Consider the following 22,693-nt stretch of genomic DNA (forward strand, 5'->3'; position numbering starts at 1 on the left):
GAGACAGTAAAAACAGGCACACAAAATGGATTGACAACAACGAAGGTTTACTGTCATAATGGTGGCTATTAGTATTATGTGTGTATTTCTTTCAACTGGCGTCTTTTCTCCTCCTTCAAAGGGAAGACCTGCACAAAGTAGATGCCATCTCTTTTGCCCACCAGAAGGCAGAAGCCTGCATGAAAAATGAAAAGCTACAAGACAAGGGCTCTGCCGCCCTCCTTTGGAATCTACTGGTACTGCTGTGCAGACAGAATGGAGTAGGTGTACTATAGACTGTATCTCCTCATATATCCTCATATATATACTACACCTACTCTTATAGTAGGTGTACTATATATCTTCTCACACTCTTCTAGTAGGAGTAGGTGTACTATATATCTCCTCACACTCTTATAGTAGGTGTACTATATATCTCCTCACACTCTTCTAGTAGGTGTACTATATATCTCCTCACACTCTTCTAGTAGGTGTACTATATATCTCCTCACCCTCTTATAGTAGGTGTACTATAGACTGTATCTTCTCACACTCTTCTAGTAGGTGTACTATATATCTCCTCACACTCTTATAGTAGGTGTACTATATATCTCCTCACACTCTTCTAGTAGGTGTACTATATATCTCCTCACACTCTTCTAGTAGGTGTACTATAGACTGTATCTCCTCACACTCTTCTAGTAGGTGTACTATGTATCTCCTCACACTCTTCTAGTAGGTGTACTATATATCTCCTCACACTCTTCTAGTAGGTGTACTATATATCTCCTCACACTCTTCTAGTAGGTGTACAATATATCTCCTCACACTCTTCTAGTAGGTGTACTATATATCTCCTCACACTCTTCTAGTAGGTGTACTATATAGCTCCTCACCCTCTTATAGTAGGTGTACTATAGACTGTATCTTCTCACACTCTTATAGTAGGTGTACTATATATCTCCTCACACTCTTATAGTAGGTGTACTATATATCTCCTCACACTCTTCTAGTAGGTGTACTATATATCTCCTCACACTCTTATAGTAGGTGTACTATAGACTGTATCTCCTCACACTCTTCTAGTAGGTGTACTATAGACTGTATCTCCTCACACTCTTCTAGTAGGTGTACTATATATCTCCTCACACTCTTCTAGTAGGTGTACTATATATCTCCTCACACTCTTCTAGTAGGTGTACTATATATCTCCTCACACTCTTCTAGTAGGTGTACTATATATCTCCTCACACTCTTATAGTAGGTGTACTATAGACTGTATCTCCTCACACTCTTATAGTAGGTGTACTATATATCTCCTCACACTCTTATAGTAAGTGTACTATATATCTCCTCACACTCTTATAGTAAGTGTACTATATATCTATCTCCTCACACTCTTCTAGTAGGTGAAACCCCTTTTGTCTTAGCACTCTTGAAATATCAGGAGTTGGCCAAGATGGTCCAAAACGAAACTAAACGCCCACCCACATACTCATTCTAACATTACTTTCCTTTTTTTTCTCCCTGGATTCATTCAGCGTATCGTTGGTTCAGACATAGCAGAGCTGCTGATGAGGAACTCTCAGGGCCATGGTGGTTTAGGGGGCAGTGAATCAGAGGCCCCTACACTCATAGGTAAAACCTTTTTTTAAGCGTCTGCTAAATGGCATATATAGGTAAAGGACTCTACACCACACGTACTGAGGAAGACATGCTGTTTTTGTCTGTTCGACGTGTTGCTATGAGTTAAAAAATAAATCAAACAAAGCTTGTAAATAATTGCAAATTATATCCAAGTGAGTCCTGGCCTTTTTTTCACTTTTTATACCATCCTCATAGACCTGAGTGAGGGCCCCAGTCCTGAGACAGACCCCTTGGATGGAGCAGATCTGTTGACAGGGACAGCCACTGGTGTCTGTACGGCTGAGTCCACAGAGAAGGACATGCAGGGATACACCAAGCTTCTCCTGGCTGGACGGAAGAAGGTCAGGGTGATCTTTTGAACAACATATAATAATATATTTTAAAATGATAAAGTAATCTCCTATTTATTCTGAAATTAATAGATAGTGTCTATGATTAACACCATGGAGACAGCATAGTGATAGCTGTCTGACTAATGTTACACCGGGGCTATCCTCTTACTCCTCCAACACTGACCCCTGACCCTGTGTTCTTCTACAACTCCTCCATATCTCTTCCATGTTCTTTCATACTTCCTTCATCCCTGCCTATGCCTCGCCTATAACCCCCCCACTCCTCCACCACACCTCATGTCTCCTCCAGATACTTCAGTTCTGGGACAATGTAAAGTCCATGGAGAATAAGAGCACCTCCTCCCAGCTGCCCACTGCACTGAGGCTAGGAAACACTGTCACCACTGATAAATCCACAATAATTGAGACCTTCAATAAGCATTTTTCTACGGCTGGCCATGCTTTCCACCTGGCTACCCCTACCTCGGTCAACAGCCCTGCACCCCCACAGCTACTTGCCCAAGCCTTCCCCATTTCTCCTTCACCCAAATCCAGATAGCTGATGTTCTGAAAGAGTTCCAAAATCTGGACCCCTACAAATCAGCCGGGCTAGACAATCTGGACCCTGTCTTTCTAAAATTATCCGCCGCAATTGTTGCAACCCCTATTACTAGCCTGTTCAACCTCTCTTTCGTATCGTCTGAGATTCCCAAAGATTGGAAAGCTTCTGTGGTCATTCCCCTCTTCAAAGGGGGAGACACTCTAGACCCAAACTGCTACAGACCTATATCTATCCTACCCTGCCTTTCTAAGGTCTTCAAAAGCCAAGTTAACAAACAGATCACCGACCATTTCGAATCCCACCGTACCTTCTCCGCTATGCAATCTGGTTCCGAGCTGGTTATGGGTGCACCTCAGCCACGCTCAAGGTCCTGAACGATATTATAACTGCCATCGATAAAAGACAATACTGTGTAGCCGTATTCATCGACCTGGCCAAGGCTTTCGACTCTGTCAATCACCACATTCTTATCGGCAGACTCAACAGCCTTGGTTTCTCAAATGACTGCCTCGCCTGGTTCACCAACTACTTCTCAGACAGAATTCAGTGTGTCAAATCGGAGGGCCTGTTGTCCGGACCTCTGGCAGTCTCTATGGGGGTGCCACAGGGTTCAATTTTTGGGCCGACTCTTTTCTCTGTATACATCAATGATGTCACTCTTGCTGCTGGTGATTCTTTGATCCACCTCTACGCAGACAACACCATTCTGTATACTTCTGGCCCTTCTTTGGACACTGTGTTAACTAACCTCCAGACGAGCTTCAATATACAACTCTCCTTCCATGGCCTCTTCCAACTGCTCTTAAATGCAAGTAAAACTAAATGCATGCTCTTCAACCGATCACTGCCCGCACCTGCCCGCCCGATTCTGACTTAGAATATGTGGACAACTACAAATATCTAGGTGTCTGGTTAGACTGTAAACTCTCCTTCCAGACTCACATTAACCATCTCCAATTCAAAATTAAATTTAGAATCGGCTTCCTATTTCGCAGCAAAGCATCCTTCATTCATGCTGCCAAACATACCCTCGTAAAACTGACTATCCTACCGATCCTTGACTTCGGCGATGTCATTTACAAAATAGCCTCCAACACTCTACTCAGCAAATTGGATGCAGTCTATCACAGTGCCATCCGTTTTGTCACCAAAGCCCCATATACTACCCACCACTGCGACCTGTATGCTCTCGTTGGCTGGCCCTCGCTTCATTTTCGTCGCCAAACCCACTGGCTCCAGGTCATCTATAAGTCTTTGCTAGGTAAAGCCCCATCTTATCTCAGCTCACTGGTCACCATAGCAGCACTCACCCGAAGCACACGCTCCAGCAGGAATATTTCACTTTCACCCCCAAAGCCAATTCCTCCTTTTGCCGCCTTTCCTTCCAGTTCTCTGCTGCCAATGACTGGAACGAATTGAAACTTTAAGCATCAGCTGTCAGAGCAGCTCACAGATCACTGCACCTGTACATAGCCCATCTGTAAATAACCCATCCAACTACCTCATCCCCATATTGTTATATATATTTTTTGCTCCTTTGCACCCCAGTATCTCTACTTACACACTCATCTTCTGCACATCTATCACTCCAGTGTTAATTGCTAAACTGTAATTATTTCGCCACTACGGCCTATTTATTGCCTTACCTCCCTAATCTTACCTAATTTGCACACACTGTATATAGATTTTTTTATATTGTGTTATTGACTGTACGTTTGTTTATTCCATGTGTAACTATGTGTTGTTGTTTGTGTCACACTGCTTTGCTTTATCTTGGCCAGGTCGCAGTTGTAAATGAGAACTTGTTCTCAATTGGCCTACCTGGTTAAATAAATGTGAAATAAAAATAAAATAAAAAGGCTCAGGCTTGAGTTTCACAGAGTTTTGCCTCCCCGTGCCTCCCACACTGTTCCTTCACCCCTCCCTAAGCCTCCTCATGCCTCTCCAAATCTCCCCTATGCCTTCCCCCACGGTTCCACCGCCCCTCACTCGCGTCTCCTCCACACCTCCTTTATGGTTCTTTCACAGGAGGCCCTCGAGTTGGCCATGAAGAGTGGACTGTGGGGCCACGCCCTGTTCCTGGCCAGCAAGATGGACAACAGGTCCTATACCACTGTGTTGAACAGGTAAGCGCATGGAGCAACATTATCTTTGAGACAATACAGTGCTTTTAGAGATAATTCACTATTGATCCAAGGTTAGTGGGTTGGGTGTATGGGGGACGGGGGAGGGGGGGTAAAGAATAGGGGGAGACTGCAGGGAGGAGGAGTGAAGCTTGGGGTGAGGGATAGGGACGGGGAGGACGGAGGAATGCCTGGTCTCTGGGCAGATCATTGGTCTGGACCTCACGCAGTTTGTTAGCAGTTCTGTGGGCAAAACCTACATCCTCACTTACATGATCTGATGATCGGTGTCGGGGTTGTCAACATACTCAGCACATAGCGCAGTGTTACATATTCATATACCATTACTTTTTCAGTATTTCGGTAGGCGTTTCTTTTTTGTAATATTTTACTTGACTTTTGTTTTACAATAAACAAAAAAAACATGAGCTGTTCTGTTTCTATTACCCTGAACAGGGGTGGATTTTTCCATGTACAGTGTAGCCTTACATGTTCATAACAATTACATATTAATATCACATTACATATTCAGTATTCTGAATTTCCATTTCATGGGTGGTTCTAGTTGCAGCACTCAGTGACTGGAACTATGCATGGGCGGGATTCTTTCCATGTACAATGACCTTACATATTCATATCTATTACATATAAATATTTAATATTATATATTTAATATTTCCATGGCGTGGTCATCTCTATGGCAGGTTTACAGGCCAGCTAGCTCCCAACGACCCCCTACAGACCCTGTTTCAGATGCTCTCTGGAAGGATCCCTGCTGTTTCCACGGTAAAACAATGCTTAATAAATACATAAACATACCACAGAACAATAGTTGTCTATTCTAATGTGCCCTTCCTTCCTTGTGTAATTGGGGCTGGTCTTGGCACATTTACTGTAGTTGACCAGTTTTTATGTTTCAGTGGCTGTTGTGTTTATTGTACTGTAGTTGACCAGTTCATGTTTTCAGTGGCTGTTGTGTTTATTGTACTGTAGTTGACCAGTTCATGTTTTCAGTGGCTGTTGTGTTTATTGTACTGTAGTTGACCAGTTCATGTTTTCAGTGGCTGTTGTGTTTATTGTACTGTAGTTGACCAGTTCATGTTTTCAGTGGTTGTTGTGTTTATTGTACTGTAGTTGACCAGTTCATGTTTTCAGTGGCTGTTGTGTTTATTGTACTGTAGTTGACCAGTTAATGTTTTCAGTGGCTGTTGTGTTTATGTACTGTAGTTGACCAGTTCATGTTTTCAGTGGCTGTTGTGTTTATTGTACTGTAGTTGACCAGTTCATGTTTTCAGTGGCTGTTGTGTTTATTGTACTGTAGTTGACCAGTTCATGTTTTCAGTGGTTGTTGTGTTTATTGTACTGTAGTTGACCAGTTCATGTTTTCAGTGGTTGTTGTGTTTATTGTACTGTAGTTGACCAGTTCATGTTTTCAGTGGCTGTTGTGTTTATTGTACTGTAGTTGACCAGTTAATGTTTTCAGTGGCTGTTGTGTTTATTGTACTGTAGTTGGTAATTATGCTAACAACGTACAGTACATTTACAGTATTTTGCACCAAATTGTAATATAACAATCTGGTAATAGACTGACTGTGTGTGTGTGTGTGTGTGTGTGTGTGTGTGTGTGTGTGTGTGTGTGTGTGTGTGTGTGTGTGTGTGTGTGTCCTCAGTGTTGTGGAAGTGACAAATGGAGAGACTGGGAGCCTCATCTGGCCGTCATGCTGTCCAATGAGACGGGAGATCCAATCGGGCACCAGAAGAGCATCATTACCATGGGAGACACGCTAGGTATACATACATACATACATACATACATACATACATACATACATACATACATACATACATACATACATACATACATACATACATACATACATACAGTTGAAGTCAGAAGTTTACATACACTTAGGTTGGAGTCATTAAAACTTGTTTTTCAACCACTCCACAAATTTCTTGTTAACAAACTATAGTTTTGGCGAGTCGGTTAGGACATATACTTTGTGCATGACACAAGTAATTTTTCCAACAATTGTTTACGGACAGATTATTTCACTTATAATTCACTGTATCACAATTCCAGTGGGTCAGAAGTTTACATACACTAAGTTGACTGTGCCTTTAAACAGCTTGGAAAATTCTTTAGAGGCTTCTGATAGGCTAACTGACATCATTTGAGTCAATTGGAGGTGTACCTGTGGATGTATTTCAAGGCCCACCTTCAAACTCAGTGCCTCTTTGCTTGACATCATGGGAAACTCAAAAGAAATAAGCTAAGACCTCATAAAAAAAATTGTAGACCTCCACAAGTCTGGTTCATTCTTGAGAGCAATTTCCAAATGCCTGAAAGTACCACGTTCATCTGTACAAACAACAGTACGCAAGTATAAACACCATGGGACCATGCAGCCGTCATACCGCTCAGGAAGGAGACGTGTTCTGTCTACCGTAAATTCCGGACTATAAGCCGCAACTTTTTTCCCAGGCTTTGAACCTCGTGGCTTAAACAAGGCTAATATATGGATTTTTCCCGCTTTCAATTATTTTTATTTTTTTAAACACATTCTGTGACGTGCTCAGTTTTTTGCGGGATGAAGCTTTCATTAGACCAATGAAATTGCCGTTAAGGTCAAACAACTTTTTTGTTTACTGTTTAGATTAAATCGAGCGCTCTCAAACTTCCCATCATTCTGATTACGGTAGTCATTTTGTCACCCTCATCATGGCAAAGACACGGAGAAATGCATATGATGCAGCTTTCAAGTTGAAGGCGATTGATCTGGCTGTTGGAAAAGGAAATAGAGCTGCTGCACGGGAGCTTGGTCTTAATGAGTCGATGATAAGACGTTGGAAACAGCAGCGTGAGGAATTGACTCAATGCAAAAAGACAACTAAAGCTTACTGCAAATTTTTTTTTTTTTACAAGCCGTGTTTCGTTAAAGCCTATTTATTTTTGTTACAAGCCGTGTTTCGTTGAAGCCTATTTATTTTTGTTACAAGCCGTGTTTCGTTAAAGCCTGTGTAAAGTTCATTTGTTTCAATGTACCGGTAGGCACCTGTGGCTTATAGACATGTGCGGCTTATTTATGTTCAAAATATATATATATTTTTTAATTCAGTGGGTGCGGCTTATATTCAGGTGCGCTTAATAGTCCGGAAATTACGGTACTTGAGATGAACGTACTTTGGTGCAAAAAGTGCAAATCAATCCCAGAACAGCAGCAAAGGACCTTGTGAAGATGCTGGAGAAAACAGGTACAAAAGTTTCTATATCCACAGTAAAACGAGTCCTATATCAACATAACAAAGGCCACTCAGCAAGGAAGAAGCCACTGCTCCAAAACCGCCATAAAAAAGCCAGACTACGGTTTGCAACAGCACATGGGCACCAAGATCGCACTTTTTGGAGAAATGTCCTCTGGTCTGATGAAACAAAAATATAACTTTTTGACCATAATGACCATCGTTATGTTTGGAGGAAAAAGGGGGAGGCTTGCAAGCCGAAGAACACCATCCTTACCGTGAAGCACGGGGGTGGCAGCATCATGTTGTGGGAGTGCTTTGCTGCAGGAGGGACTGGTGCACAAAATAGATGGCATCATGAGGTAGGAAAATTATGTGGATATATTAAAGCAACATCTCAACATATCAGTCAGGAAGTTAAAGCTTGGTCGCAAATGGGTCTACCAAATGGAAAATGACCTCAAGCATACTTCCAAAGTTGTGGCAAAATGGCTTAAGGACAACAAAGTCAAGGTATTGGAGTGGCCATCACAAAGCCCTGACCTCAATCCTATATAAAATGTGTGGGTAGAACTGAAAAAGCGTGTGCGAGCAAGGAGGCCTACAAACCCGACTCAGTTACACCCCGAAACGTTTGACCCAAGTCAAACAATTTAAAGGAAATGCTACCAAATACTAATTGAGTGTATGTAAACTTCTGACCCAATGTGATGAAAGAAATAAAAGCTGAAATAAATCATTCTCTCTACTAATATTCTGACATTTCACATTCTTAAAATAAAGTGGTGATCCTAACTGACCTAAGACAGGGAATTTTTACTAGGATTAAACGTCAGGAATTGTGAAAAACTGAGTTTAAATGTATTTGGCTAAGGTATATGTAAACTTCCAACTTCAACTATACATACATACATACATACATACATACATACATACATACATACAGTGGGGGAAAAAAGTATTTGATCCCCTGCTGATTTTGTACGTTTGCCCACTGACAAAGAAAGGATCAGTCTATAATTTTAATGGTAGGTTTATTTGAACAGTGAGAGACAGAATAACAACAAAAATATCCAGAAAAACGCATGTCAGAAATGTTATAAATTGATTTGCATTTTAATGAGGGAAATAAGTATTTGATCCCCTCTCAATCAGAAAGATTTCTGGCTCCCAGGTGTCTTTTATACAGGTAACGAGCTGAGATTAGGAGCACACTCTTAAAGGGAGTGCTCCTAACCGCAGCTTGTTACCTGTAAAAAAGACACCTGTCCACAGAAGCAATCAATCAATCAGATTCCAAACTCTCCATCATGGCCAAGACCAAAGAGCTCTCCAAGGATGTCAGGGACAAGATTGTAGACCTACACAAGGCTGGAATGGGCTACAAGACCATCGCCAAGCAGCTTGGTGAGAAGGTGACAACATTTGGTGCGATTATTCGCAAATGGAAGAAACACAAAAGAACTGTCAATCTCCCTCGGCCTGGGGCTCCATGCAAGATCTCACCTCGTGGAGTTGCAATGATCATGAGAACGGTGAGGAATCAGCCCAGAACCACACGGGAGGATCTTGTCAATGATCTCAAGGCAGCTGGGACCATAGTCACCAAGAAAACAATTGGTAACACACTACGCCGTGAAGGACTGAAATCCTGCAGCGCCCGCAAGGTCCCCCTGCTCAAGAATACATATACATGCCCATCTGAAGTTTGCCAATGAACATCTGAATGACTCGGAGGACAACTGGTGAAAGTGTTGTGGTCAGATGAGACCAAAATGGAGCTCTTTGACATCAACTCAACTCGCCGTGTTTGGAGGAGGAGGAATGCTGCCTATGACCCCAAGAACACCATCTCCACCGTCAAACATGGAGGTGGAAACATTATGCTTTGGGGGTGTTTTTCTGCTAAGGGGACAGGACAACTTCACCGCATTAAAGGGCTGATGGACGGGGCCATGTGCCGTCAAATCTTGGGTGAGAACCTCCTTCCCTCAGCCAGGGCATTGAAAATGGGTCGCGGATGAGTATTCCAGCATGACAATGACTCAAAACACACGGCCAAGGCAACAAAGGAGTGGCTCAAGAAGAAGCACATTATGGTCCTGGAGTGGCCTAGCCAGTCTCCAGACCTTAATCCCATAGAAAATCTGTGGAAGGAGCTGAAGGTTCGAGTTCCCAAACGTCAGCCTCGAAAACTTAATGACTTGGAGAAGATCTGCAAGGAGGAGTGGGACAAAATCCCTCCTGAGATGTGTGCAATCCTGGTGGCCAACTACAAGAAACGTCTGACCTCAGTGATTGCCAACAAGGGTTTTGCCACCAAGTACTAAGTCATGTTTTGCAGAGGGGTCAAATACTTATTTCCCTCATTAGAATGCAAATAATTTTATAACATTTTTGACATGCGTTTTTCTGGATTTTTTTGTTGTTATTCTGTCTCTCACTGTTCAAATAAACCTACTATTAAAATTATAGACTGATCATTTCTTTGTAAGTGGGCAAACATACAAAATCAGCAGGGGATCAAATACTTTCCCCCCCCACTGTACATACATACACACAGACACATTTCTACTTGAATATAGTGGCCGTGTTTCTATTCTCATCAGAAAGGTTTTGTCTTAGTCCCAAATTGTGCCATTTTGCCTATATAGTGCACTATATAGGAAATATGGTGCCATTTGTTACATAACCTTAGTGTTGTCTCTCCCCAGCCTCCAGAGGGCTGTTACATGCTGCTCATATCTGCTATCTGACAGCTTATGTTCCTTTTGGCGTCTACACAGCCAAGAATGAGAGACTGGTGCTTCTGGGCAACTGCAACAGGTGAGCTCAGCTGTAATATGACCCAGATTCTATTAACGCTCCTTTCACATGTCATCTTTCTGGGTGGTGATCCCCTCTTTCACTCTTATGTCTTCCTAACGAGTGGGAATGTCCTCTGGGACTCACTGTTGAACAGCACAGCAATGGTCATTTGAGACGCAACCAATCTGAATAGAAAGGAGCTCCTTGTGTTGGAAGAAGAGGACACTTGTTACGAACCGGCTCTGAGTTCGCAACAAAAGGGAGACAACGTGGAGACAAGGAGTATCAAAATATATATTTATTAAATAAAGTAATGAACAATGGTGTGTGTAAGTGAGTGCTTGCATGCATAAATGTAATAATGCAGGGTGTTGAAGGGAGCCAAAGCAAACAACCAAAAAGCCACAACTAGCACAACCAAAAACAACAAGGTGTCTGCATGGAGAGAGTCTCCCCAATAACTGTGGAAGAGGTGCCTTTATCCTGGGACACACCCGGGCCCAGGTGTTTCCCATGTAGCTGACGACCTTCCCAACTCCGCCCACCAGCATCCTAATAAGGAACAAGAGCAAAGAGAGAGAATACGGCAGACAGAGTGGGAGGGTCGTCACACCTATCTTTAAATTGGGTTATACAGTTATAGTTCCTGATTGCGGGTATCAGTATTTGGGTGATCCCTGTAATGTTTTCTTAACAAGGTGTCCTCTGGGACTCACAGTAGAACAGCACAGCAATGTGTTTGTAATGAGTGCACTGGGAGTCAGGAAGCAAGCTCAGGGAGTGCATAATTTAATAAACAGATGAACGAAACACGAACAACGCACAGACAGGAAACTGAAACAATAACACCTGGGGAAGGAACCAAAGGGAGTGACATATACCCCCCTTTGACATATACCCCCTCCCTGGCGCATTCGGCTCCAGACACAGGACGCCAACCAAAGGGACAATCCCGGGGATCCGGAGTGTACCGGTCGCCTCCGCTGAGGCGCAGAAACCTGACGAACCGGCTGAGGTGTGAGAGCCTAATGAGCCGGCTGAGACCTCCCCGGTTGCCTCGGTCGAGGCACGGGAGCCTATTGAGCCCGCTGAGGTATGGAAACCTGTCGAGCCAGCTGAGGCAGGGGAACCCGACAAACTGGCTGAGGCCTCCCAGGTAGCTCCGGTTCGGACACCCAGACCCAAAATCACCTCCAACACAAATTAATACAAATAAAAAGCACCCCTGATGCTTCCCTCTGGTGAGGCGTTATTCTGTAATGAGTATGCTGGGAGTCGGGAAGCAAGTTCAGGGAGTGCATAATTGAATAAACAAATGAACGAAACAAGAACAACACACAGACAGTAAACTGAAACAGAAACAATAACGCCTGGGGAAGGAAGCAAAGGGAGTGACATATATAGGGAAAGTAATCAGGGAAGTGATGGAGTCCAGGTGAGTCTGATGAGGCGCAGGTGCGCATAACGATGGTGACAGATGTGCGCCATAACAAGCAGCCTGGTGACCTAGAGGCCGGAGAGGGAGCACAAGTGACAGTCTTGCCATGCTGAAAGGAAACGAGCTGCTGATTTTCGAAAAGCAGAATAGGGACGTCATGCACCCAATTCATAGTGGTACACACGATGGATGTGTCGATGTGAGGGGGATGCCCCCATAGGCATGAAAGTAATAGCTATTGTTTGCGGGAACTAATGCCACAACATAATGCTGGTATTATCGTAGCATGACTGGTATGAAAACCACTTAGTCCTACTTAAAGGCCCAGCACAGCCAAAAACTAGATTTTCCGGTGTTTTATACACTGCCTTCGGAAAGTATTCAGATCCCTTGACTTTTTCCACATTTTGTTACATTACAGTGTTATTCTAAAATTGATTAAATAAAAATAAAAAACTCAGTAATCTACTCACAATACCCCATAATGACGAAGCAAAAACAGGTTTTTAGATTTTGTAAATGTATTAAAAATAAACAGAAATACCTTATATACATAGGTATTCAGACCCTTTGCTATGAGACTCTAAATTGAGCTCAGGTGCATCCTGTTTCCATTGATCATCCTTGAGATGTTTCTCGACTTGATTGGAGTCCACCTGTGGTAAATTCAATTGATTGGACATGATTTGGAAAGGCACACACCTGTCTATATAAGGTTCCACAGTTGACTGTCCATGTCATAACAAAAACCAACCCATGAGGTCAAAGGAATTCTGCGTAGAGCTTCGAGACAGGATTGTGTCGTGGCACAGATCGGGGGAAGGGTACCAAAAGATTTCTGCAGTATTGAAGGTCCCCAAGAACAGTGACCTCCATCATTCTTAAATGGAAGAAGTTTGAAACCACCAAGACACTTCCTAGAGCTGGCCGCCAGGCCAAACTGAGCAATCGGGGTCATAAGGCCCTAGGTCAGTGAGGTGACCAAGAACCCGATGGTCACTCTGACAGAACTCTAGAGTTCCTCTGTGGAGATGGGAGAACCTTCCAGAAGGACAACCATCTCTGCAGCACTCCACCAGTCAGGCTTTTATGGTAGACTGGCCAGACAGAAGCCACTCCTCAGTAAAAGGCACATGACAGCCCGCTTGGAGTTTGCCAAAAGGCACCTAAAGACTCTCAGACAAAGATTGAACTCTTTTGCCTGAATACCAAGCGTCACGTCGGAGGAAACCTGGCACCATCTCGACGGTGAAGCATGGTGGTGGCAGCATCATGCTGTGGGGATGTTTTTCAGGGGAAGGGACTGGGAGACTAGTCAGGATCGAGGTAAAGATGAACGGAGCAAAGTACAAAGAGATTCTTAATGAAAACCTGATCCAGAGCGCTCAGGACCTCAGACTGGTGCGAAGGTTCACCTTCCAACAGGACAATGACCCTATGCACACAGCCAAGACAACGCAGGAGTAACACGTCTCTGAATGTCCTTGAGTGGCCCAGGCAGAGCACGGACTTGAACCCTATCTAACATCTCTGTAGAGACCTGAAAGTAGCTGTGTAGCGACACCCATCCAACCTGACAAAGCTTGAGAGGATCTGAAGAAGACTTGAGGGTGTAATCGCTTCCAAAGGCGCTTCAACAAAGCTCTGAGTAAAGGGTCTGAATACTTATGTAAATGTAGTATTTCAGTTTTTTTATTTATAATAAATTTGCAAACATTTCTACAAACCTGTTTTTGCTTTGTCATTATGCGATATGGTGAGTAGATTAATGATGGGGAAAAACAATTTAATAAATGTTAGAATAAGGCTGTAACATAACAAAATGTGGAAACTCTTGAGTTAATAGACCAATAAGAAAGAGTTCTAAACCTTTCTGTCAACAGCTAGGGTTCAGTTTTCCCCTCCCCACTCAGACCACTCCCAGACAGTCATATCAAAATTCTTGCTGGAGAAATTGCTCTTTGCTAATAAGCAATTTCTGTTTGTTTTTAATTAAAATGCTAAAAACTATCACAGTAAGGTAGTTAATTGTTACCCAGAAATAATTTGATATTGAGATTAACACGGTTTTAAAGTAACTGTCTAGTGTTTCCAGATTTCTATGAAATATTACTTATTATTAATAAAAATATGAGTGAAATAGTTTTCCTTCCAAACGTTTTTAATTAAGTATGTTAAAAAGCAGCTTTTCTGTGTTGGAATGGTGTGGGCGTACTCCAACAACAGAATGGTGTGGGCGTACCCCAACAACAGAATGGTGTGGGCGTACCCCAACAACAGAATGGTGTGGATGTATACAGGTTCTTAAAATGACATGTTCTATGAGGAAACGGTGTTGTTGAGACAAGTTTGAGGTGGGATATTTGAAGTGTTTAAAAATTATAAAAATGATGCTTTGGCCAAAAATACGAATATAGGACAAGTCAACAACATTATTTGGGTATGAGTTAACAGAATATGGACTTTTAAAAGTGAGATTTTCACTGGATAGTTACTTTAAGACTTAGGTAGCAAGTAGTAGTAGTCCCAATTGTAACTTTTTAATGTTTAAAACAACGTCTGCTAAGAATTGAATGTATTTCCTCCCCTACAGTCTCCCATTCAAAGAGTTTGCTCAGAATTCTGCCATTCGGTGCACAGAGTTATTTGAGTACTGCCAGAGACTTGGAGATAAATTCTTCTGTATCCCCCCCTTCCAGGTAGTTTATATTCATTTTTTTGTGCTTTTTTATGACTAGTATGATTCGTCCATAATTTGCCAGATTTGGAACTCATAAGTCAATACAGAGTTTTGATTCCATCTGTATTTTGCTATTAAGCTTTCTCTAGTCCAGGACACAGTGAAATTATGTTTAGCTTTTTCCATGTGGCTACCGTAGGTTGTGCTGTTGTGTTGTCTTGTTACAAGCTGTTTTGTCATTCCCAGGTGTATAAGTTCCTGTATGCGTGTCGTCTGCTGGATGCTGGGCTGGCGTCCCAGGCCTTCCACTACTGTGAGGTGATAGGGATGTCTTTACTCAGACTGCAGGAGCCCAGCATGGTGCTGCTGGGGGAGCTTATCAAGGTAGAGCACTTTATCATGATACTCTGACATATACACATCATATGTAGCACTTCGGCGGTAGGTAGCCTAGCGGTTAAGAACGTTGGGCCAGTAACCGAACGGTAGCTGGTTAGAATCCCTGAACTTACTAGTTGAAAAATCTCTGTCAATGTGCCGTTGAGCAAGGCACTTAACCATAATTGCTCTGCATAAGAGCATCTGCCTATCTATGCACTTCCATACATACGCTAAACACAGTCTGCAGGGAGAGCTTATAAAAGTAGCGTACTCTGACTTGTACTGTATGTATCATACACACATTTTATGCCATATTGCATTCCTAGTATCCAATCACTTCAGGGCCTATATTCATAAAGCATCTCAGAGTAGGAATGCTGATCTAGGATCAGTTTTCCCTTTTAGGTGATAATGAATACCATTACATGGACAGGAACGACCTGAGCTCCCGAGTGGCGCATTGTTCTAAGGCACTGCATCTCAGTGCAAGAGATGTCACTTCAGTCCCCGGTTTGAATCCAGGCTGAATCACATCCGGCTGTGATTGGGAGTCCCATAGGGCGGCGCACAATTGCTCCAGAGTTGTCTGGGTTTGGCCAGGGTAGGCTGTCCATTGTAAATAAGAATTTGTTCTCAACTGACTAGCCTTGTTAAATAAAGGTTCAATAAAAAAATACAAAAAGGACCTGTTCCAGAGGGTATCAGATTAGGCACTAATCTTCTGTACAGTGTGTGTGTGTGTGTGTGTTTGCTCAGCACTTTCCCTGTTTGTGTGTGTGTCCTCCCCTCCCAGCTGGCAGAGCGGCTGAAGCAGTGTGAGGGAATGGGACAGCTCAGTGACACAGCTGACGACAGGCCTGGACAGGAGCCTGACTGGCTACAGCAGCTGAGATGCAGACAGCAGGGCATACAGGTGACCACACCACAAAGCATTACCATTGTACTCGTCACATTTTCACATGTTCCTCTGTTTGTGTTGGAGATGATTACCTATTTACTGGTTACAAACATCCTTGTATAGAGATATACTTTGTTGATGTTGATTGAATAATGATAGTAAATGGGACTCACTGTAGTTGGATCTTAAGATTCACCTAAATTGGATATTAGCCTATAATCCACTGGTACTGGTAGGTTGTCAAGTGAGTGAAATTTTGTCAGTTGGCACTTTTGTCAAGGTTGCTGAGGTGGTAAGTACTTCCTATAGTCCAGCTGGCAAGACTAGACTCAGGTTTTTAACTTGCCTCAGTCAGCACAATGGTTGACCTTATATAGACACTGGTAACATTTTTATTACTACATTAGAATCCCTTTGTACCATTTAAATGATATATTTCAAACAATACCAGACCGTTTGAAATTATTCAATTGGCTCATATGATCTTAATTGTGTATTTTTTGTCTCTTCCAAAACATTCTCGACACATTATGACGCTATGGTTAAAACGTATCTATTTGCTTAGATGGGGAGCAGTGGTTGCAGTGATACATACCAGCCACCAGCAGACAGGAGTGCATTGGCCCATGAGGAGAGCAGTGTGTATTCAGGTAAACCTACAGTCCCAGATCATTATTTCAATGGACAATTAATAACAATTTATTGGACTCATATAGCACTTTTCCTGATGCTCAAAGCGGTTACATAGTAAGGGGGAACTCACTTCATCCACTTGGGTGATGTACGGCCACCATTTGTGCCCCATCCAGTATTTCTCTGCTCTGTGTTTGTGTCTGTATGGTGTGGTACACTCTTATTCCACCTGGGGGGAGTGTCTCATGTATCAGAGTTGCATGATGACTCATCAGAGGGCTCGTCCTATCAACCAGTTGCACAGTGTTTGAACCATGTCCCAGGTCGAAAGTAGTGCATTTGATAGGGAATGGGGTGCCATTTGGGACGCACACCAGTGTTGTAATTTTTGTCTTCACTCCTTTGGTTTCGCTGTAGAATCAGACACCGGTGACCTTTCTGCAAGGGGAGATGACCAGAGACTGGATGCTAAATTCCTCTCCCACAAAGCAGCAGAAGAGCAACAACAACAGCACGTGCAGGCACAGCAGATCAACACCCAGCCTCCGCTGCCAGTCATGGCTTCTAACACTCAGCCTGCAGTGCCACTTGTGGTGGGAGGCCAGGACCACAGTTGCCACTACACAGACACTGCCCAGCCTTTGCCTCAGCCTCAGCCTTCACCTCAGCATCCTACACTGGACTGTCCTCCTTCAGCAAGGGAAGGTGAGAAAATGGATGAAGGCCCTGGTTTTTATTGATCCAACATACTAGGGATTCAACCCTGTTTCTGGTGGTTTACAATGAAACATGCTCATTTAATGTAACTCCTTTTTACTCATTTTATGAATCTTCTTACATGTTTCTGTTGTTAACTGTGATATGAGGACCTCATGCTTTGATATCATTGTATTGTTGTAGGGGCTGATCCTTTTGCTGGCCCAGGCATGGTGAGTGCTCAGGAGGGTTTTATTGGCTACCAAACATACATTACAACTACAGTGGGGGAAAAAAGTATTTAGTCAGCCACCAATTGTGCAAGTTGTCCCACTTAAAAAGATGAGAGAGGCCTGTAATTTTCATCAGAGGTACACGTCAACAATTACAGACAAAAATGAGAAAAAAAATCCAGAAAATCACATTGTAGGATTTTTAATGAATTTATTTGCAAATTATGGTGGAAAATAAGTATTTGGTCACCTACAAACAAGCAAGATTTCTGTCTCTCACAGACCTGTAACTTCTTCTTTAAGAGGCTCCTCTGTCCTCCACTCGTTACCTGTATTAATGGCACCTGTTTGAACTTGTTATCAGTATAAAAGACACCTGTCCACAACCTCAAACAGTCACACTCCAAACTCCCCTATGGCCAAGACCAAAGAGCTGTCAAAGGTCACCAGAAACAAAATTCTAGACCTGCACCAGGCTGGGAAGACTGAATCTGCAATAGGTAAGCAGCTTGGTTTGAAGAAATCAACTGTGGGAGCAATTATTAGGAAATGGAAGACATACAAGACCACTGATAATCTCCCTCGATCTGGGGCTCCACGCAAGATCTCACCCCGTGGGGTCAAAATGATCACAAGAACGGTGAGCAAAAATCCCAGAACCACACGGGGGGACCTAGTGAATGACCTGCAGAGAGCTGGGACCAAAGTAACAAAGCCTACCATCAGTAACACACTACGCCGCCAGGGACTCAAATCCTGCAGTGCCAGACGTGTCCCCCTGCTTAAGCCAGTACATGTCCAGGCCCGTCTGAAGTTTGCTAGAGAGCATTTGGATGATCCAGAAGAGGATTGGGAGAATGTCATATGGTCAGATGAAACCAAAATAGAACTTTTTGGTAAAAACTCAACTCGTCGTGTTTGGAGGACAAAGAATGCTGAGTTGCATCCAAAGAACACCATACCTACTGTGAAGCATGGGGGTGGAAACATCATGCTTTGGGGCTGTTTTTCTGCAAAGGGACCAGGACGACTGATCCGTGTAAAGGAAAGAATGAATGGGGCCATGTATCGTGAGATTTTGAGTGAAAACCTTCTTCCATCAGCAAGGGCATTGAAGATGAAACGTGGCTGGGTCTTTCAGCATGACAATGATCCCAAACACACCGCCCGGGCAACGAAGGAGTGGCTTCGTAAGAAGCATTTCAAGGTCCTGGAGTGGCCTAGCCAGTCTCCAGATCTCAACCCCATAGAAAATCTTTGGAGGGAGTTGAAAGTCCATGTTGTCCAGCGACAGCCCCAAAACATCACTGCTCTAGAGGAGATCTGCATGGAGGAATGGGCCAAAATACCAGCAACAGTGTGTGAAAACCTTGTGAAGACTTACAGAAAACCTTTGACCTGTGTCATTGCCAACAAAGGGTATATAACAAAGTATTGAGATAAACTTTTGTTATTGACCAAATACTTATTTTCCACCATAATTTGCAAATAAATTCATAAAAAATCCTACAATGTGATTTTCTGGAATTTCTTTTCTCATTTTGTCTGTCATTGTTGACGTGTACCTATGATGAAAATTACAGGCCTCTCTCATCTTTTTAAGTGGGACAACTTGCACATTTGGTGGCTGACTAAATACTTTTTTCCCCCACTGTATATACAAGAACATACCCCCTATTGGGGCATACAAATTTAATCTCTCTAAAGATGTCCAGTGATTTATTCCTGAGCACCTGCTGTTTCTGTCAGTGGTGCTGTATTTTATATGTAAAACATAAATAAATAAACAAATAATTTAAAAAAAATTATCAAGCATGTGAAATCGTTTGATAAATGTATTTGTGCGACTCAGATGAGATCATGTGTCTTGTTTGTGTCCATGGAGATGTCAAATGACAGTCTGTATATCTGTCTGTCCTATGCAGATAGGGGTCCATGTGAATGCTGGCATGATGCCGGTGGCAGAGTATGGTCAGCACTATGGCCAGGAGTCTGGTTATGGAGATCAGCAAGCATGGCAGCAGGGAGGGCACCAGGCCACCATCACGCAGGAGGGCAAGGCCTCAGAGCCGGACAGAATCCAACCAAAACAGGTGGGTGGAGCCTGAAGCCTGTCTTGTCGACAGCATCAGATAAGAACCAGAGTTTGTTTAAATAAGCCTCTTCTCTCTCTCTCTCTCTCTCTCTCTCTCTCTCTCTCTCTCTCTCTCTCTCTCTCTCTCTCTCTCTCTCTCTCTCTCTCTCTCTCTCTCTCTCTCTCTCTCTCTCTCTCTCTCTCTCTCTCTCTGTGTGTGTGTCTGATCAGAGCACCAAGTCAGGGTGGTTTAGCGGCTGGTTCAAACACAAACCCAAAGAGGAGCAAAGTGAGGCGTCTCAGGATGCAGACTCAGCTGACCCAGTTCTCACTATGGTAAGGGTCAAGCAGACCTACTGTTAACTCTTACCTAGCCGTTAGATGGGGGACATAACAGTCAGTCAAGTCAGTGATCTCAAGTTTAGGTTTTGTAGTTTACCGTCCAACAAATGATGTCGATGGACATAATAACATTTTGATGATGATGGGCAAGAACATTATGAACTTAGTTGAAAACAATCTTTTAAAATGAGTTTTGGCTATTATTGTTATTATGATATTCAGAGAATTTGATCTCCTTGTTCTTCTCATAAGACCCATTGGAGGTGGTGACGATGTTTAGTTTGAATGTAGACTCATTGAACCTTTTTAATGAAGGTTAGCCACTAAGTAGGGTATGGTATTTGCTGTCGGTCACCAACTAGCTCTAAGTAGGGTATGGTATTTGCTGTCGGTCACCAACTAGCTCTAAGTAGGGTATGGTATTTGCTGTCGGTCAACCAACTCTTTCCAGTTCATTGGCAATGTTTGCAACACATTCTGCACAAATACTGTAGTTTAGCAATTTTGTTGTCCATAGCATTTGAATTGTACAGCTACGATCCATAAGTTACAATGATAAAGCATAAGCTACAATGATATAATAACTATTTGTGTCATAAATGGTAGAGGTTTACCTACTACTTTCCTGAGAGCATTGTATTATGCAAGGTAGATTAAAACAGTGATTTTTAAAACGTGCTCTAAATATGTCAATAAGTCAAGTCAGAAGTAATTTGAAGGATTTTATTGTTTTTTTGTTATTAAGTGATAACAGTATTTTAAAATGTTTGAGACTAACTGGCTGATAAATTGTTGTAAGTTAAACATAGTTTTTAACAATTCAAAATATAACCTACCAATTGTCAAAGTAAAGCTTTTCAGAAACATCTTAAATACATGATTACATAATCAGAAACAAGTAGCTTTCCTTATGTCAATGACAGTAAACTCTAAAAATTCACCACAGAGAAGCTATTGAGTCTATGTATGCCCCTTAAACTGGAGGTTCTGAGAGATAAGCAAACCTAACGCATCCTAGTGCCGTAAAATGAATTCAGAGTAAGGTCGGTGACTTTCCGAGTGATGACCCCTTAGTACAGCTGTAGGTTCTTAATTGTATCACTTTTTTGTTGCAGATGAGCTTCGTGATGTATATAAATTCATTGAAAATCCGCACTAACACAAGTTAAATTAACAGTATTGCACTTTTCATGTAGCCAACTTTTGTCCAGCTAATAGCCTAACCACCGATCAAGCAACATTATGGACTAAACGTTCAAACCCTGTTGCTGCAGGATTATTTTGCTATGACAATACTGGTCAAATTAAGATCCTACATCTGCATCCTTAGTGCCCCTCGGTATGTATTCGTCGGTTACGTCATTGTGCAATACTAGGTCAGTGGGTCTTGGGCGTTAATGTAACATCATTCATGTGTATTTCCTCAGGAGATGCCTCCCACTTCCCTATTTTCTTTCCCTCCCACTACCAACATCCCTGCAGCCAATTTTCCTACCCAGCCTGCATCTACTGGTATCAACGCCTTTTCTCGGAAAGTGGGTGAATAACAGGCCGGAATGCATTGGACAACACATAGACTAAAGTTTTTATGTTTTGCTGCAACCACCCACCATACATCATACACCTGTACACATACACAAATCATTAATGATAATAAAATATTTGTGGTGACAATTGATATTGATATTTAATGGATTACTGCATGTTGGAACTGCAGAAATGCATGAATAATGTGCAGAACAGTGTCCAATACTGTCCAGAGTTGTGGACAGGAGGCTGCAAATCTCACTTATCACTGTATCTAATTCTCCCGGAAGCGAATTTGGGCTGGTTTTCTATTTATCTTTCACCTACACTTTGATTAAGGCTCTATGCTGAAACATGTTGGGCACTTTACATTTTTTGAACTGCTCTATGCCCTGTAGATACAGTTTTTTTTAATGTAAAACCCATCTGGAGTGCCTGGAACTTAGACTCGTCAAACAATTTTACACTCTTTTGTTGGATTTTTCCTGTTTTTCAGATTTTTAATTCCCCACTCCAGAGCGATGGTGGATGTTTTTGTGGGATACTTGTAGTGCTCCCGATATATTGGTTCCTGTCGGGCTGATCTTGAACCAGACATATTCATGCTGAATGACAACTGTATGCTTGTCTAGGCTAACATGAAGTGAGGAATTTTGACTGGTGCTTCTTTGTAATGAAATACCCAACATGCTCTACCATATAGTGATAGTGCTTCCATTGATAGTGTTAGTGCTTCGAGTGTTAGTGCCATTGAGTGATAGAGAACACCATTGAGTGATTGTCTGAACTTTGGTCTGCTGTAGAATCCTTTCAGTAGTCTTTAAACAGCAGAATGAGTACAACAGAGAAATACAAATGGTTTATAACAATGCTTTTTTGTGAATATTTTTTTCTCAATCAGAAAACAGTACTCATGTGCTACTTGACCTGAATGCTATTGTATATGAGACATAACCTTGATTTCTATGAGTATCCCTCCCTTTTATCATTATCTAAACTATAGATGAATATGGTTAACTTGTTTAAACTATGATTTATAATTGTCATATTATTCACGAACAAGTTGTATACAACTTGTTGCTAAATCCTTGCTGCCC

The 22,693-nt window shown here is 42.4% G+C and overlaps 1 protein-coding gene across 4 annotated transcripts in view; it reads left to right on the top strand.

Moving 5' to 3' along the window:
- The window catches only part of sec16b (SEC16 homolog B, endoplasmic reticulum export factor), a 32,757-nt gene extending 10,290 nt beyond the window's left edge, over positions 1 to 22,467 (top strand). For 2 of the 4 annotated variants that reach the window (XM_045687721.1, XM_045687722.1), the window contains 17 exons: positions 122 to 260; positions 1,521 to 1,617; positions 1,822 to 1,967; positions 4,549 to 4,646; positions 5,348 to 5,429; positions 6,314 to 6,431; positions 10,601 to 10,712; positions 14,726 to 14,831; positions 15,059 to 15,196; positions 15,987 to 16,106; positions 16,657 to 16,741; positions 17,142 to 17,429; positions 17,625 to 17,653; positions 19,579 to 19,746; positions 19,959 to 20,063; positions 21,497 to 21,604; positions 22,093 to 22,467. In XM_045687721.1, the coding sequence (XP_045543677.1) occupies positions 122 to 260; positions 1,521 to 1,617; positions 1,822 to 1,967; positions 4,549 to 4,646; positions 5,348 to 5,429; positions 6,314 to 6,431; positions 10,601 to 10,712; positions 14,726 to 14,831; positions 15,059 to 15,196; positions 15,987 to 16,106; positions 16,657 to 16,741; positions 17,142 to 17,429; positions 17,625 to 17,653; positions 19,579 to 19,746; positions 19,959 to 20,063; positions 21,497 to 21,604; positions 22,093 to 22,179 (2,026 nt within the window). In that variant the 3' untranslated portion in view covers positions 22,180 to 22,467. Of the gene's footprint in view, positions 1 to 121; positions 261 to 1,520; positions 1,618 to 1,821; positions 1,968 to 4,548; positions 4,647 to 5,347; positions 5,430 to 6,313; positions 6,432 to 10,600; positions 10,713 to 14,725; positions 14,832 to 15,058; positions 15,197 to 15,986; positions 16,107 to 16,656; positions 16,742 to 17,141; positions 17,430 to 17,624; positions 17,654 to 19,578; positions 19,747 to 19,958; positions 20,064 to 21,496 lie in introns of all 4 variants that reach the window. The other 2 variants (XR_006756941.1, XR_001318572.2) reach the window with 2 other exon arrangements.
- Positions 22,468 to 22,693: the final 226 nt, after the last annotated feature.

The sequence above is a fragment of the Salmo salar genome, chromosome ssa10, assembly GCF_905237065.1.
Source record: "Salmo salar chromosome ssa10, Ssal_v3.1, whole genome shotgun sequence".
Lineage (NCBI taxonomy): Eukaryota > Metazoa > Chordata > Actinopteri > Salmoniformes > Salmonidae > Salmo > Salmo salar.